This window comes from Protopterus annectens, chromosome 4.part0 (genome assembly GCF_019279795.1).
Source record: "Protopterus annectens isolate FY-2018-M chromosome 4.part0, PAN1.0, whole genome shotgun sequence".
Taxonomy (NCBI): domain Eukaryota; kingdom Metazoa; phylum Chordata; order Ceratodontiformes; family Protopteridae; genus Protopterus; species Protopterus annectens.
In genome coordinates this window covers 714877804-714893636 of record NC_056733.1, presented here as the reverse complement: position 1 = coordinate 714893636, position 15833 = coordinate 714877804, and the positions used below count along the sequence as shown (strand labels likewise).

General features: G+C 39.1%; 1 gene segment (V, D, J or C); it reads right to left on the bottom strand.

Moving 5' to 3' along the window:
- Positions 1-8826: 8826 nt before the first annotated feature.
- On the bottom strand, positions 8827-9165 carry LOC122800285. The segment is given in 1 exon segment: positions 8827-9165. A coding segment is annotated over 1 exon segment (339 nt).
- Between the last annotated feature and the right edge of the window lie 6668 nt (positions 9166-15833).

Sequence of the window (15833 nt, the reverse complement as noted above, 5' to 3'; positions counted from 1 at the left end):
TCTTTCGGCTTTTCCAGGTTAGGGGTGACCTCAGCGGATCACCTGTCCACTCATGATTGGCAGTAGAGTTTTATGGTGTTGAGTTGCCAGCCCAGTGCCCAACCATCCACACACACACTCACACACACACACACACACACACACACACACACACACACACACACACACACACACACACACTCACACACCTAGGGCCAATTTAGAGTGTCCAATCCACCTACAGCATGTCTTTGGGATATGGGAGGAAACCGGAGCTCCTGGAGGAAACTCACGCGACCATAGAGAGGACATGCAGACTCCGCACAGAAGGCACCCTAGCCGAGAATCAAACTGGAGAACCTCTTGCTGGGAGGTGGCAACGCTAACTGCTGCACCACCATAGCTGCCCTATAGCAAATGGATATGCAATAAAAAATAATATCATAACACATATGTCTGCACAATTTATAAATGAAGAGATGATGAACATCACTAAATATACTGTTAACATTAACAGAGAGTATGGAAATGCTTATGTTGCCTTTGCATTTAATGTTCATATCTATTTGTCTTATTTTTTTCACATATCCTTGAACCATTAGTGGCTTCTTTTAGCACTGTTGCATTAATCTAAGATATTTTCCTTTCTCACCATCTGACCATAAAGCATTATAAACATTGTCAGTAGAAACTAGATCTGAAGCAAGCAGCATTCCGCCATGTTTCTGACTATCAGGTAAACTTCCACACACTGACTCTGTGAAGAAATCCTGCATGCTTGTAGCCTCCTTAGATTCTGTAGAACCTCTAGGAGAGGGGAAAGTAGCAGTAGATTCTGATCCTGTAGGTTAAACACCTGACAAAGATATACAATCAAACCAAAAGTATCCCTTCATATGACATGTACAGCAAAAACAGCAGCAGTCCTTTATAGTGTGACCCTTCTCACCACACTGAGTACAACATTTTAGTAACCGAGAACTAATTAAGTTGTTTAGCTCTTAGCTGCCACAAAAATTTAAGTTGTTCCCCATATTTCAGGGCAACCTTATGGTTACCAGTATAGCAAATCCTAGGCAAATGTACAATGTCAGTTTTTCTGAAGTGTAAAACAACCTTTGTTTCACACCCTCCAATCCATTTATTACTTGCACCTAGCTTTTTAGCAACATTATGTACACACAAATTTATTTCTGTGCCCCTTTTTGCCCAGACTCTTGAAATAATCACGCTGCCACAAGTCAACTACCCTAAGTCTCTTACAAAGGGCACTCAATTATACCGTGTAAAATTAGGAGCGGACACTGTGTCACTAAAACAAGCATAACTACTCTCAATATGTTAAAAGTATTCTCTAAAGGACCAGCCAGAATAAAAGGTATTAAAATATTTAATGATAAATTATAAAACAGAAAAGATGGAAATATTGAATGGAATAAACAACAGAGTTTCAACCACAGAGATATAAAAATAATACAGTTGTATAGTTTCTCGCAGATGCAGAAAACAATACTAAGCTATTCTCACTAAATGTCCCTGACTACATACTAAAGCAAGGCAAGCTGATGTTTGCTGAGTGTCTTACCACAGCAAATGCTAGATGATGTTTCTCTTTGTCTGTGTGGCTGTATGAAATATATATCCTGTCAGAAATCTTTCCTATCAGATTCTAAAATACTGCTGTGAGAATTCCAAAGAAACCAGATGCTGGTTAGAGGATGACATCACCTCTGCTCACCTGACTCTGGTGCAATACACACACACAGACCTTTGCTAATATCTGTGGCAGGATCTGAAAGCTATAACACAGTTTCAATCATTTCACCCTTCCAGCATTCTCTGATAAACATATACATTTGATCAGTTACAGCAATACAACCTAATATACATGCATACATTCTTTCTGTCCAGCATGAACTACTGTTGATGCATTTTTAACACAAGTAACTTTACAAATATATTTTTAACTCTAAAACAGCTGTACAAATCAGTGTGATAGTCAAATAACATAAAATTATTTAAAAAAACTCCAGCTAGCTATGCTGGCATATGTACACATGTACTGCCCTACTCTCCCTGGCACAGATGGCACTACCTCATAACATCATACCCACAATGAGGAAATACTTCATTATTGACTAATTTGCAAGTCTGTCAATTGTGTGGTGTTACTGCCATTTCTAATCAGCACTTTCATGCAGTAATCACTACAGACAGCCCATAAATCACATTGACAGAGGCGCCCACTCTTTCACTATCCTACATGCATGCACACATACAAACAAACATGCTCAAGCTCACACACACACACACACACACACACACACACACACACACACACACACACACACGCACACGCACACGCACACACGCACACACACACACACACACACACACACACACACACACACACACACACACACACACACACATCCCTCACAACTCTGAGTTTACAGAATATCCAAGATGCTGCCTTTTATTTTTTTCTTTGCACTTCATTTATAATAAATGAATACAGTCATTAATATGTCCAGGCAATAGTGTTTCAGAATTTTTTCTGAACATCAATTTGTTCAGAAATTGCATTGTGATGCAAAACTTCTTGTTCTATTAGCTTTTTGAGTCAAGTCCAAGGTACTCAGGAAAGATATCACCAGCAACAGGAATCCAGTTGAATCAGTTTTAAGCAGTTTTAATAAAAAAATAATAACACTCACATTAAAACAACAACGTTTTCGTTTCTACCAAGTAGACTTCATCAGATGTGGATGGACAACTACAATGATGCTTTTATACCCTTCTAAAATACAAGTTAACTAATAAAATTGAACAAATGATTAAAAGGCTGATTATCATAAAATTCATGAATATTCATGGCCTTATGGACTTTCTAGACAGTGTAAAACTTTTACATTAAAAAATATATAACATTATATTAAAAAAATGAATATTCAAATCATGAATTCTAAAATGGTTTAAAACACACTTCAAAATGTATAAAATGTAATGATTAATTTGTTTAATCTTAAAATGAAGGTGGTTTACATAAAAAAACTTCCTGCACGGTGAAAGCTGAAAAGCAGAATTATAATGATCAGGCTCTCTCTAGTGGCCAAAGCTTTAATCACACTTTCAGTTAAAAACACATTTAATCCAACAAGAATCCAGTGTACCGCAAGTTTTACTTAAGTTTAAATAAAAATGAAAATGAGTTTGTTTAAAAACGGAACTTCATAATTTAGCTGCTCTCATCTTCAATACAGGGGCTAGGGACACATTCTCATTTAAACCAGGTAGAGTGGTAGCTTGTAACGTTATCTGTCACCATAACTCTCTATACTCCCCCCTTTCTTCCCATTGCCCCCCTCTTACTTCTTTTTTCACTCCTTCCAACACAAAAAAATGTAACTTTGCTTTGATGCATTCTAGTGTGTGCATAAAGAGATAATTAGTTTCTTTCTGGTTCTGTATATTATAGCAGTGTTCATATATCCTTCTTTTCAATTTTCATTCAATTTTACCTATATAGAAGAACTGACATTCCTCACACACTGCTAAATATACTAATCCACTGGATTCACAGTTAAAAAATTCCTTGCTGGTTAACACTGTATTTCTACTACTTAAAAACAATTCTTCTCTATTAATAATGTACCTACATTGTTGGTAGCGGCCACACTTATAGGTGCCCTTCTTTCTTGAGCTGTATGATTTAAAATCATTTTCCACAACATTTTTCAGCTTTGGGCAGTTCCACTAGCATTATACTCCAAAACTATAGCTTTACCAAAATGTTCACCATTGCTTTACTCAATCTCTAATCCCTCAAGTAGTGGCTCCCCTAGTATGGGTTTAAATCTCCCATGTCTGTCATTATCTACCTGTTTTTTCACTTGCTATATTAGCTCATTTGGATAACCTCTTGTTCTGAATAAACCTTTCAAGAAATTACATTCATTTTTAAATTCAGTGTTACTAGACGTCATCCTGCTAGCCCGTATAAGTTGTCCTTTGACAATATTTTTTTATAATGGTAAGGATGTGCACCGTTGAAAGGTAAATATGAATTTGAAAAGGTACCTTTTCTATGCACCTTGGAATTCAACCTACCATTCTCCTTATAAATTTCACTATCAAGATACTGGAGTTTCTCCTGGGAGATGTTGTAAGTAAATCTCAAAAAAGGTGTGGTATTGTTCAAAAAGTTTAAAAATTCATGTATTTTATCAATGTTGTCAGTCCACAGGACACAAATGCTATCCAAAAATCTCCTGTACATAATCCAACAGTCCCTATAAATAGAACCCAGGACATACTTTTCTTCCCATTTTGCAAGCACTAAGTTTGCATAAGTTGGGGCACATGCTGCACCCATTGCTACCCCCATAATTTGATGGAATAGTTCACCATTGAAACAAATGAAGTGTTATTTCAGCACCAATTCCACTAAACTTAAGCAAACTAATTTCTCACTCTGTGTTAGCTCTCCATCCTCAAACAGGATCTCCTCTAACATTTGCATCCATTCTCTATGGGGAATGCTGGAGAATAAATCTATTACATCTATTGTAACAAACACCAAATCATTTCTATACAGATTATTGTTTGTATCTCTCAAGAAATCCCAGGAATCCCTCAATATATTCCTCTTTTTTAACCATAACCTCTTTAATTTCAAATCCACATATTTCGCTAGGGTTAACGTTTTTGAACCCTCAGCAGAGACTATGGGTCTAAGAGGAGGATCTGTTTCATTTTTGTGGATTTTCGGTATTCCAAAAATTGAGAGTATTCTGGGTTTCTCCACTTTATGATAGGTGTATGTGTTACTATCTATCAAACCTTCCATAAACATATCTGTGAGAGCTGAGTCCACTCTTTTGTATGATATGTTAACCTCATTTCTTGATACACTTATGCATTTGTTAGTGTCCATCAATATTTTATTCATTTTACCTTCATAAATTAAGGTATCCATTAGCAAAGCCCCCCCCCCCTCCCTTATCTGGCTTCATAGCCCTTGTTTCTCTGTCATTTTTAAGTTCTTCTAGAACACTTCTCTCTTTAAGGTTTAAATTAGCTTTATACTTAACCTTAGAGAATTATTTTCTTATCTCACCTTCTACAATGCATTCAATTTTTTTATTTGACGGTGTAGGGGTGGGTTGAAAGTGTTTTTTTTTTATTTATTTCTTTGTTGTTTGTAATGTTCTCCTGGGGTAGCAATAAACCCAGATTAATTTTCCTGGTAAATAGCTTAACATCTATTAAAGTTTTAGCTAAATCTCCTGTCTTCAAGGGTATAAATTTCATCCCTTTGGACAGAAGACTAAAGTGTTCATCCTGTAGTACTGTTTTACTAAAGTTGTCAATACTATAACCTTCCTTAACGTACTTGTATTTGTTGTTTTCATCCTGCTTAATACATTTTCCATCATTATCCAAGTTGGAGTGGGGTATAATGTCAGCATTTAATATCTCCCCATCCCTCTTTTCCCTCCCGTCCAGGACTGATACAGGACTGATGAAGTCTACTTGGCAGAAATGAAAACACTGTTGTTTTAAAGTGTATGCATTTATGTGAGTGTTATTATTTTTTATTAAAACTGCTTAAAACTGCTTCAACTGGATCCTTGTTGCTAGTGATATCTTTCCCGAGTACCTTGGACTTGGTTTTAGTGAAATTGTGGTGCTTTTGCCATTTTTTGTAGCTTTTTAAGTCACAGTAATATTTAAAAATTCTACCTGGTGTCATCTAACATTGGTCCCCGCTTTGTCTAGAAGTCTTCAGCATGAACATTGAGACATATAGTAGCACTCTCCAAACACATGGACACATGTTGATACATCTCAACTGTTACTGCATTTCCTTCTCTGTCCTTCATAATGCATGGACCATAGGAGTCAGTCAATAATACCAAATATTAGAGTTTCATACTTCTTATTGTTCAGAAAATACTCTAAGGCACTAATGCAATGCCAGCAACACGAAAGCCTAACAGAATCCCATAAAGTATATCTGTCCAGTTTCATGTCTGGAAGGGTAAAGAAATAAACCATAGGTAAAATGGGTCTTGTAAAAAACACTGGTGCCTGAAAACCATTCTAGCAGTCATTGAAGCATAAGGGTTCTTTTTTGGTTGTACGTCTTGAATAAAATTGCAGAAATAACTTTTTCTTAGTAGATAAATCTTCCTTAGGAGATTGAAGAGAGTGCCTTGTGCACTCATATTTTGTACCATTTGAAATATCAAGACCCAAAATATGGAGAATGAATGACCAAAAGCACTGGCTTAGTATGTTTTCTTTTATCCAAGGTATGGTGATCTCAGGTTGGTATATATAAAATGCTGGGTAGGGTAACATGTGGGTATGGCAGAGTGTGAGGTAATTTGATGGTTGGCAGGTATGGATCAAAAAGCACATAAAAAACTCAAGTTTCTGGAAAAGGGCCCCCTTTGACTTCTCTTAGCATATCCATAGTTATGCTGCCAGGTTAAATGCTACCATTCCTCCTAGATCTTAATAAAGTCCTAAATTAAATTTGGACCACTTTCCTTTTTGACTAGGCAATGAATTATATTATATGTCTGTAATTATTCTTTTTTTGATACCATGAATAGTTTTGCTACAAATTTTGGAATATTGTTTAAGGTATTACACCCAAGTTCTCTGTATTTTTTGTTTTGGTCAATAAAGTTCTGTTGTTCACAAAAATGCTTATGCACATTTTACTGTGCTGTAATTTCACTGCAGATGCAGGAAACTGAAGGCGTGTTATATTTTCTTTATGTGAAATCCTGAAATTGATATCTACAATACTTTCATTAACTGCAAACAGATGTTCTGTTCTTTCTATACATTAAGCAATCCTCTTCTTCAAAGCATGTTTTTCTCCATTCCCCCTCTGATTATAGAGCTTCTCCTACCTGACCACTTTTTCGGCCTATTCACTCACATAGGGTAAGAGACTTTTGGCATATTTGTTCTCTTTGGGCAGGAGATAAGCTTAATGGGTTTGGTGCCATCATCAGACTGGAGTTTGTAATATAGATTGGGGATTGTGGACATGGATTGGGGTATGTGACATTGATAGGGGTTTGCAACAAGGATTGGGGTTTGTGGCATGGACTCGGGTTTGTGACACATATTGGGGATTTTGACATGGATTAGGGATTATGACATAGATTGGGGTTTGTTACATGGATTGCGGGTTTTGACATAGATTGGGGATCAAGACAATGATTAGAAATTATGACATGGATTGGGGTTTGTGACACAAGCACTAATTCATACCATGCCAGCTCATTGGCATCAAAGAGCCTTTGTCCTGCACTGTCATGGCTAAAAATGATGTCATCAGTTAGCACTACCTCCTTTGAGAATGAACAGGATCCCTGGTCTACCCTGAGGATTGTACCTATAGAAAATGTGAGTGTGAAGACACACCTTTCCCCTCTCCCCAAATAGAGATGACAAGCTAATTATCATCATTCCACTCCTCCTCCATGCCAGCTGCAGCAGGTGCCTGAGCCACTAACTGGGCTTGGATCATTCATGCCAACTACAGCAGGTACCTGAGCCTCTAACAAAGCTTGGATACTCCATGCCAACTCCAGCAGGTGCCTGAGCCTCTAACAAAGCTTGGATACTCCATGCCAACTCCAGCAGATGCCCAAGCCACTAACCAGGCTTGGAACCTCCATGCCAGCCTCAGCAGGTGCCCAAGCCACTAACCAGGCTTGGATCCTCCATGCCAGCCCCAGCAGGTGCTTGAGCCACCAACCAGGCTTGGACTGCCTGGGTTTTAGTCAGGGTTTAATTCATCTATTCAAATGGAGCTAGCGTACCAAGTGTAAGATATTTTTAAATAATAAGCTTTACCCAAAATGTTATTGTATCTCAGCTTTAGGGTCAGAGAATTTTGTTCTACATCAATATGGCAGAAAAAGATTTAGGAACTCAGTACTAACAAACATAGCTGGTGCACACAGGAAGCAGATGATTGACCAGATATGACACAGGAAGTGGCAGAATAATTTGCTCCACAACAAAACCTATAACTTAGCATTTTATATTACATTTAAATGTGACTTAATCCATGCAGTTATGTACTTACTTAACATTCATGCTGCCTCTCATGTTGCAACACAGTTATAAACAGCTATTCATTTATTTCAGTCCTTGCCCAAAAGCAAAAAAAGTAGTCAGTGAATTTCTTATTATTTTGTTTGGTTAACTTGAACTTTCTGATGCATATTATGTAAAGTCATCTCAGACAATCACCCACCGAGTTATTTGTGCATGTATATAAATATTGAATTAAAAATGAATCAGAAATGCAGCCTGCACAGTTTTAAATAATATATATTTCATCATTCAAAACCAACAGTGTTTATCACATAAGGTATGTATTTCAGATGACTGTGAGAGTTTTACTATTTGCTGTTGAAGTCTGAAAGAAATCTGAACCTCCTGAGGACACAGCTATGTTATTTGTGTAACAGACATCTGCTTCTGTGCAAGTACGTATTTATTTTAAATAATTTAGCATGATTCATTTAAGCAATGGAATTTTTTGGTTACAATATCATACGTTAAACTGTCTCAAAGGATAGAGAGTGATGTGCCTTAAGTTTTACAAGTTGAGGATTATGATTAGTTTGTATTGCACTGTTTTCATCAGCTGTATATTATCTGCTGTTTATTAAGTCAGGCATGCCCTGCTAGTTAGAAGTATTGCAGTGGAAGAGGAACTAGCTATAAAAAAATGTAGGTTAATATGTTCAGAGAGGACCAGCAGCAGCATGGCCAAGGCTTTATGTTTCAGTTCCCTCTGTAACAGTATCACTGTGCATATGCGTTTACTTTGTCACGATTATCCCATATTGCACAGTAATAATCAGAACTGTCTTCTGCCTGGACACCAGTGATGGATAAATAACCAGTATTCTTAGAATTGTCTTTGGATGCAGAAAAACGATCTGGGACCCCAGAACCTCTATCCTTCTGAGATGACTCATCGTAGAAATTCACAAGGAATCGTGGGGTATTTCCAGGACTTTGTTGGTACCAGTGAACTCTGTAGTTACTGAAATTTTCTCCAGTCAAAGTACAGTTGAGTATAGTGCTCTGTCCCACAGACACGGCCATCGATGGTGGCTGAGACAGGCTGCGCTGAGCCATGGTACCTACAAAAATAGCAACATGGCCTTATTAGCCAATCTAATTCATGAAACATATTAGATATCACCTCTTAAAAGTCCCCACATACACGTGCAGTTTATAACTTAAAATCTTTACAAATGTAATTCTTTTTTGAGCATTAAACTTGTTAGTGATACATAAATTTATTATAAACAGATATGCTTTTGAATCTATGTGAAAATTTCTTAACTTAAATGCCCCTTACATTCCCAGAAGGATATTATCAGAGTGAAGATGGAAATGCAATGCATTGTGGAGATACTATTTAGAGTCTGAGGGTCTGGGTTTATTGCTATTTATCTATCCTTCTCTTTTTTAAGAAAATCGACATCCAAGAACACACCTTTCATGCAAATCAGTCTTGTACTAATTTGTATAAAGATTATTTTAAGTAAGGACAATAGTTGAATCTCGCACCATAAGATTAATAACTTCCAGTGCCATCAAATGTGCTGTTTTAAGAATATAAGCCAAATAGGAGGCTAGTTTAAATTTTAATTCAATGTGTGTCTATAATTTCATCTCTCCTGTAAAAAACACAATAATGACTGTTGTAATATCATTAACAGTGTAAAAAAGGTGTCCCTTTTAATTTTTGTATTGGTAGCTGTCTGAAAATGATACATCTGAAAGTGAAAATATACTACAAAATAGCATGCACATAATTTTCATGATTTTGAATATACGTGCCTAAAAGTGTTAACTTTAACAAAGCTATTAAAACAGGCATGCTGAGTGTTGCTACTTAGGCAACTCAAAGAAAAAGAAGTCATTTTAAGTGAGTCTTATTATGAATAATGTCCTTCTACAGACTTGTTCATCCTTTCAAATGACATACGTATGTACTACACAGAGAAATGAGCACAGCAGAATCAATTACAGTAGATATGTCAAAAAGATGAACAGAAAAAGAAGAAAACATGCAAGGAGCTGGATGCACAGACAGAAAGAGGATAAATGCATTTTACATACAGAGACACACACACACACACACACACACACACACACGCACGCACGCACACAAACACACACACACACACACACACACACATATTTTATACAGCATACAAATTCATTTATATCGTATCTACAGTTAGGTGTAACCTGAAACGAGTATCTTAGATTGAGAAATTATGATATGAATCTACTCAGAAAGAATAGCTTCGTTAAACTTTTGTAACTGACAACTATATCGCTCAACCTGCAGACAATGAAAATTGATACAAATGCTCTTGAAAAGTAGGTATATCCAGCAAAAAGTCTTGACAGATAATTAGCATACATTTTGAATGCTAAACAGCACATATATCTTCTCGCTACAATTAGGAATGTGCTCTTGGGACTCTGGTGACAAGATTACATGTAAGCCAAAGTTCTCAAATGAAGAGAATGAGGTGCTACTCCAGGCCTTCTCTCTTGGTGGATGATGGCTCTTTGGCCTGCAAGCTGCTAACCAAACCTAATGGGACCATGCCTGGGAAGATGAGCTGGTATATATTAATGTGGTTGGTGGCACCAATCTTAGTTATGAAGAGCCACTGACATAATATGTGCCACCTAAATAAGACCTAAATTCCTGTCAAAGGAAGGTAGGTCAATGGGGGGGGGGGGTCATCGAGTGACTCACATCTCAGAGGTTCATAAGTGCTTACCAGGCTAATGACCATAAGAGCCTTTTTAATCCAAGCCATGCATCCCAAATCTCTAACAAGTTCTGACACTCTTGATAAGTATAAGCATTGGCCTGGGAGATGAACCATTTACTGGTTACCTGTTTTCATTAGAGACATAGGTACCAAACCAGGGACAAATTTCTGGTTTCCCATCCAATTGTCCAAGTTGCACTCTAATTGGGTTAGGGAGGAACTCTGCTTCACATGGATGGGGAGCCTGTTGCATAGACTGGGTAGTCTCTGGGATACATACCTATCTCTCCAGCAGGTCCTATTTATATCACAGGCAAGGTTTAAGTCTTTAGAACTGGTAATTCTGGTACTGTTTGTTTTATGGATATGCAGGAGGTCCATCAGAGTGGGGTCTGACAATGCCTTATATGCCAGGCATAGATCTTCTCTCTAAAGCCTGTAGGAGACAGAAAACAGGGATAAGACCTTGAGGCAGTCTGCATAGGACGTATTACTTACAGCCTGTATTCTTTTAGTGAGGAACCTCTGTGGATGTTCCAGTTGTTGGATATGCCTGGTTAGGTACATACCAAAGGGGGCATTGTACTCAATAATAGGACTGATGAATGCTGAATACAGTAGAACAATGACTTCCTTGGACTTAGATGCCATACCTTTTTTTATAAGTTGCGCAACATAGAATGATTTCCTCATCGCTGTAAACACATGATGATCAAAAGCGAGATTACTATCTATGTGTGTCCCTAAGTCCCTGACTACTAGGTCAACTCTAAGGTGTGTGTTGTCAATATGATAGCTACCAGGGATGGATGACTTCCCATAGGATACCATTGTGCATTTATTGGCATTTAGTTTATTCCATGGTTCTGACACCAAGTTGTTTGTCTGTGTCACCCACTCCTGGAGAGCATTTGTGTCAGTGTGAGATTCAAAGACAACTCCTAATTTGCAATCATCTACAAATTTAGTCAGCCAGACACCACTGACATTGACCTTGACTTCTGAGAAGTGAATGCCAAAAAGGAGCGGTCCAAGGACTGATCCCTGAGGGACTCCACTTGTGAATGGCCTCTTTATAGAGGTGGACTCCCCAGTTCTAACTTCCTGTCTGTGAGCAAGTTGGCTATCCACCGGGTGACATACGGGTTTGTACCTAAGCTCTTGAGTTTGTCAACAATGCCTGAGTGGGGTATTGTGTCAAATGACTTGGCCAGGTCAAGGTAGGCAGTGTGAATGATTTTGCCCTCATCCATTGCTTTGGTGACCTTCTCATAGAAGTCCGCCTGGTTGAGTAGGCATGATCTGCCCTTGACAAAACCAAACTGGTTTGGGTCCAGAGTCCAGAGGTTTACTAGACCGCTATTGATCATCTCCATGATATTTATTTTCCATGGCTTTACATATAAGACTAGTGAGACTTATGGGTCTGTAGTTTCCAGGGTCTGCAGATGGCCCACCTTTGTGCAGAGGGATGACTGTTGCCTTTCTCCATTCATGATGCACAAAGTCTGTTTGGAGGCTACAGTTAAATAGTAATTCTAGAGGCCCTGATAGGTCATGTTTCATGCTATTTAGAAGGCATCCTGGGATATTGTCTGGGCCCATTGATGCAGTGTTCTTGGCCTTACAGAGAGGATTAAGGACCTGTTCCCTAGTGATAGTAGGGGGAGTAATATTTGATGATATTTCCTTAGGGAAGTTTCAGGGGGAGAGAGGAGTAAAGTTGGAGCTGAATTTATCTGCCAGGAGGTTTGATGTATCTTCTAGCTCAGTATAGGTGGCTCCATTTACAATGACCTCTGCACACAGTTGTGTATTGCCTTTGAGGTTGCGGACATAGCTAAAGAATACTTTGTGGTTTTCCTTGACCTGGGAGGCCAAATTACCTAAAATTTGGCTTTGGTAGACTTTATTTGTCATCTGAGTTGTTTATTTAGCTTGATGAGGGTGCTTTTATCCTGCTAGGTGCTGCACCTCCTATTTTTTTCCATGATTTTCTTCCTCCTGTTATACATCTGACTGATTTTGTGATTCCACCAGGGTGGCTTGTCTCTTGAGTTAGTTCTGTACTTCTTCCTGGTGGGTATAACTGCCTCTATGCAGCTATTAACATGATAGTACAGGATTTCTGTGAACAGTTCTGCATCTCATGTAGATGGAGTAGTGTCTGGCCTCTTTCAGAAGCAGTGGCACCTCCATACAGTTTGGATGCTGCAGAATAGCTGCAGTGGTCAACAACACACTCTACTGGAGATGCTTCAGGTATGTAGACTTCTTCCAGTGTTAGACTACCTGTAATTTCTCTGTACCCCTTAGTCACTGTCTACATTATTAAAGCTGTCTGGTTTATGGTATATAGGAACATCACAAATTCAATTCCTTGACCATCTGCACAAGGTAGACAAATCTGAATATTTATATTTTAATGTTAACATTTGTGAACCCCAGTTTCATGCATACTTCTGATGCTGGGTCATGTTTACACAGACTATTGTACTTTAATCTATTCACAGGTAATTTTTTATCAGGCACCAGCACTGTGGAGCTATCACTGTCTGATGTTTGAGGATCTGCAACCTCTGATAATGATTGTGCAGATGAGGTGGCACCATGAGGGAGTAAAGAGTGGGTTTTTGACTCTGGTAATGTGACCACTGCATCAACCACACAGACCATGGACAGAGACTCTGTGCTACATATACCCAGAAGACACATGGACCACTGAGTGAGTAGATTAATGTGGACACAATCAGTGAGGAAAGTGTAGTACCCACTTGTAGACACATGTAGGAATCTGCCCCTAGCAGCTATGGCTAGGGCGCTACACATGGGGGGGATAAGGGTGCTCACTTGGAGACATGATTACCATCATCCCCTGAGCCGATGTGTTAGTGGCTATAAAAAAACAGCTTAGGGGCATGGTCATTGTAGAGGTACATGCTAGTACAATCACAACCATGACAGAGTTACAGAGTTAATTAGGATGATACAGGTTGTGTGTGTGTGTGATGATCTATGGGACTGCATATTCCATATGTACGTTTGTTTGGATAAACTCATTTACATACTGGAATGTGCCACATCCTCTCAGTCTCACCTGCCCAGGATAAAGTGCTATCCCCGAAGATAGTCCTACATCCCCAAGTACTAATCATTTTTAACTTTGGCTGACCTAGATCCTATGGTCAGAGATGTAACACTTCCATGGTAAACTCTGTTGTGCAGGTGTCTACACTCAGGAGAGTACATCCCCATGTTCATTACAGTCATGACAGTGACATGCTTCATACACCCAGGAGAGTGCATTCTCATGGTCATTACAGTCATGACAGTGACATGCTTCATACACCCAGGCGAGAACATCTCCATGGTCATTACAGTCGTGACAGTGACATGCTTCATGGTAGAAACTGGTTTTAGTCACACAGCACTACAGTATCTAGCCAAGGTCATTGTACATCTACTGTAACTCCTGGTAATGCCAGCTGTCATGTGCAGGGGCATGCATGGGATACTAAAATCTCAGCTGTGCATGCTCTGGACCTGTCCAGTACATTGAGCCACAGTGCTGTAACTACTGTTGAGGCTGTCTCAGCAGACCCATGCACACGTTCATTGACTGCTGCCCTTAGGTCTTCCTCAACAGTGACAGGCAGTGCACACAAAAGCATATTTTTCCTCTGCATTCACACATTTTTCTGTGAAAGACATCCACTCCTGTGCCTCCCCCATACAAATGATGTCCTTCGTACATTGCTACTTTGCTTTCATATGTCTTATGGACAATGTAGCCAGTCCATGCAAGGGTAAGCACAGCGAAGTCTTGATTTTCATACATCACTTTTACATTAGTGTATCTACTCTAGTCTTGCCTACCATGTCCTGAATCAATGCTCAAGCCACTGCTTCTTTGCCAGTGTCACTGCATACTGCCCCAGCCTCCATCTGGCATGATCATCCCCTGCTTGTGACTTCTCTGCTGACTCCAAATCTGAATCAGCCTCTACTGGCTGATGTGCTGGGGACTGTTCCTCTTGCAAGTGCCCACCCTGCTGTAACTGCTTCCTAAGTATGATGCTGCATAACAATGCACATATTGACATTATTTTTGTACACATGCTATTTCATATGCAGAACACCACCAAATTAATCCAAGCAGTAATAATGTGCCTTTAATGGTCAAAGAAATGCTGAATAATGTTCCTTGCTTGTGATTGGGCATGGCTATACCACAGTTCTGTTTAATCTTGTGTTTTTCTTATGAGGGCCATAAGCCAGTCTTCCAGGGCGTATCTGTCATTGCCAACAGGATGCCCCTGGGAGAAGTCACTCCTCACAAAAAGTTGAAATGTCGGTACAGGTCATAGGTGCTCCATATGCGGGAGTCATGATAACTACCTTAGTGGCCTGCAGATGTATTGTATATGATACTCTGCACATTACAGACCACCTGGCAGTTGACAGAGTGATACCCTTTGTGTTTTACATACTTCCTTCCCAGTTCACCAACTGGGGTTTTATTTCAATATGAGTACAAACCATAGCACCCAGTACCTCAGGGATATGTGTCATATCATAGAAATTCCACATGATGTTGGGTCTCTCCACTCTGGCATGTGGGAACGACAAATGCTCCCCCAAATACTGAAGAATATTATCAAGAAACTGATGAGGTATTCTTGAAGCAGATGCCTGAGATACACCCACTGTGTTCCCACCAGGGATGTGAAAGGCCCTGTAGCAAATATATATAAAACCACACATATATTAGTATCCACTTGAATAGGCACTCTATGGCTCCCATGTGGCTGTAAATGAAGCTGATACATATCCAAAACATGTTGGATGGTGGCCCTATCTACACAGTACAGATCCACAACTTTGGTAACATAGAGTCTATGAAACATTAAATATGGTCTGATAACTCGAAATCTCCAGGGTCAATGTTGCACATGTCAGGTAAAGCATCATCCAGAACTGCCTCTTGTGGGTACATATCTT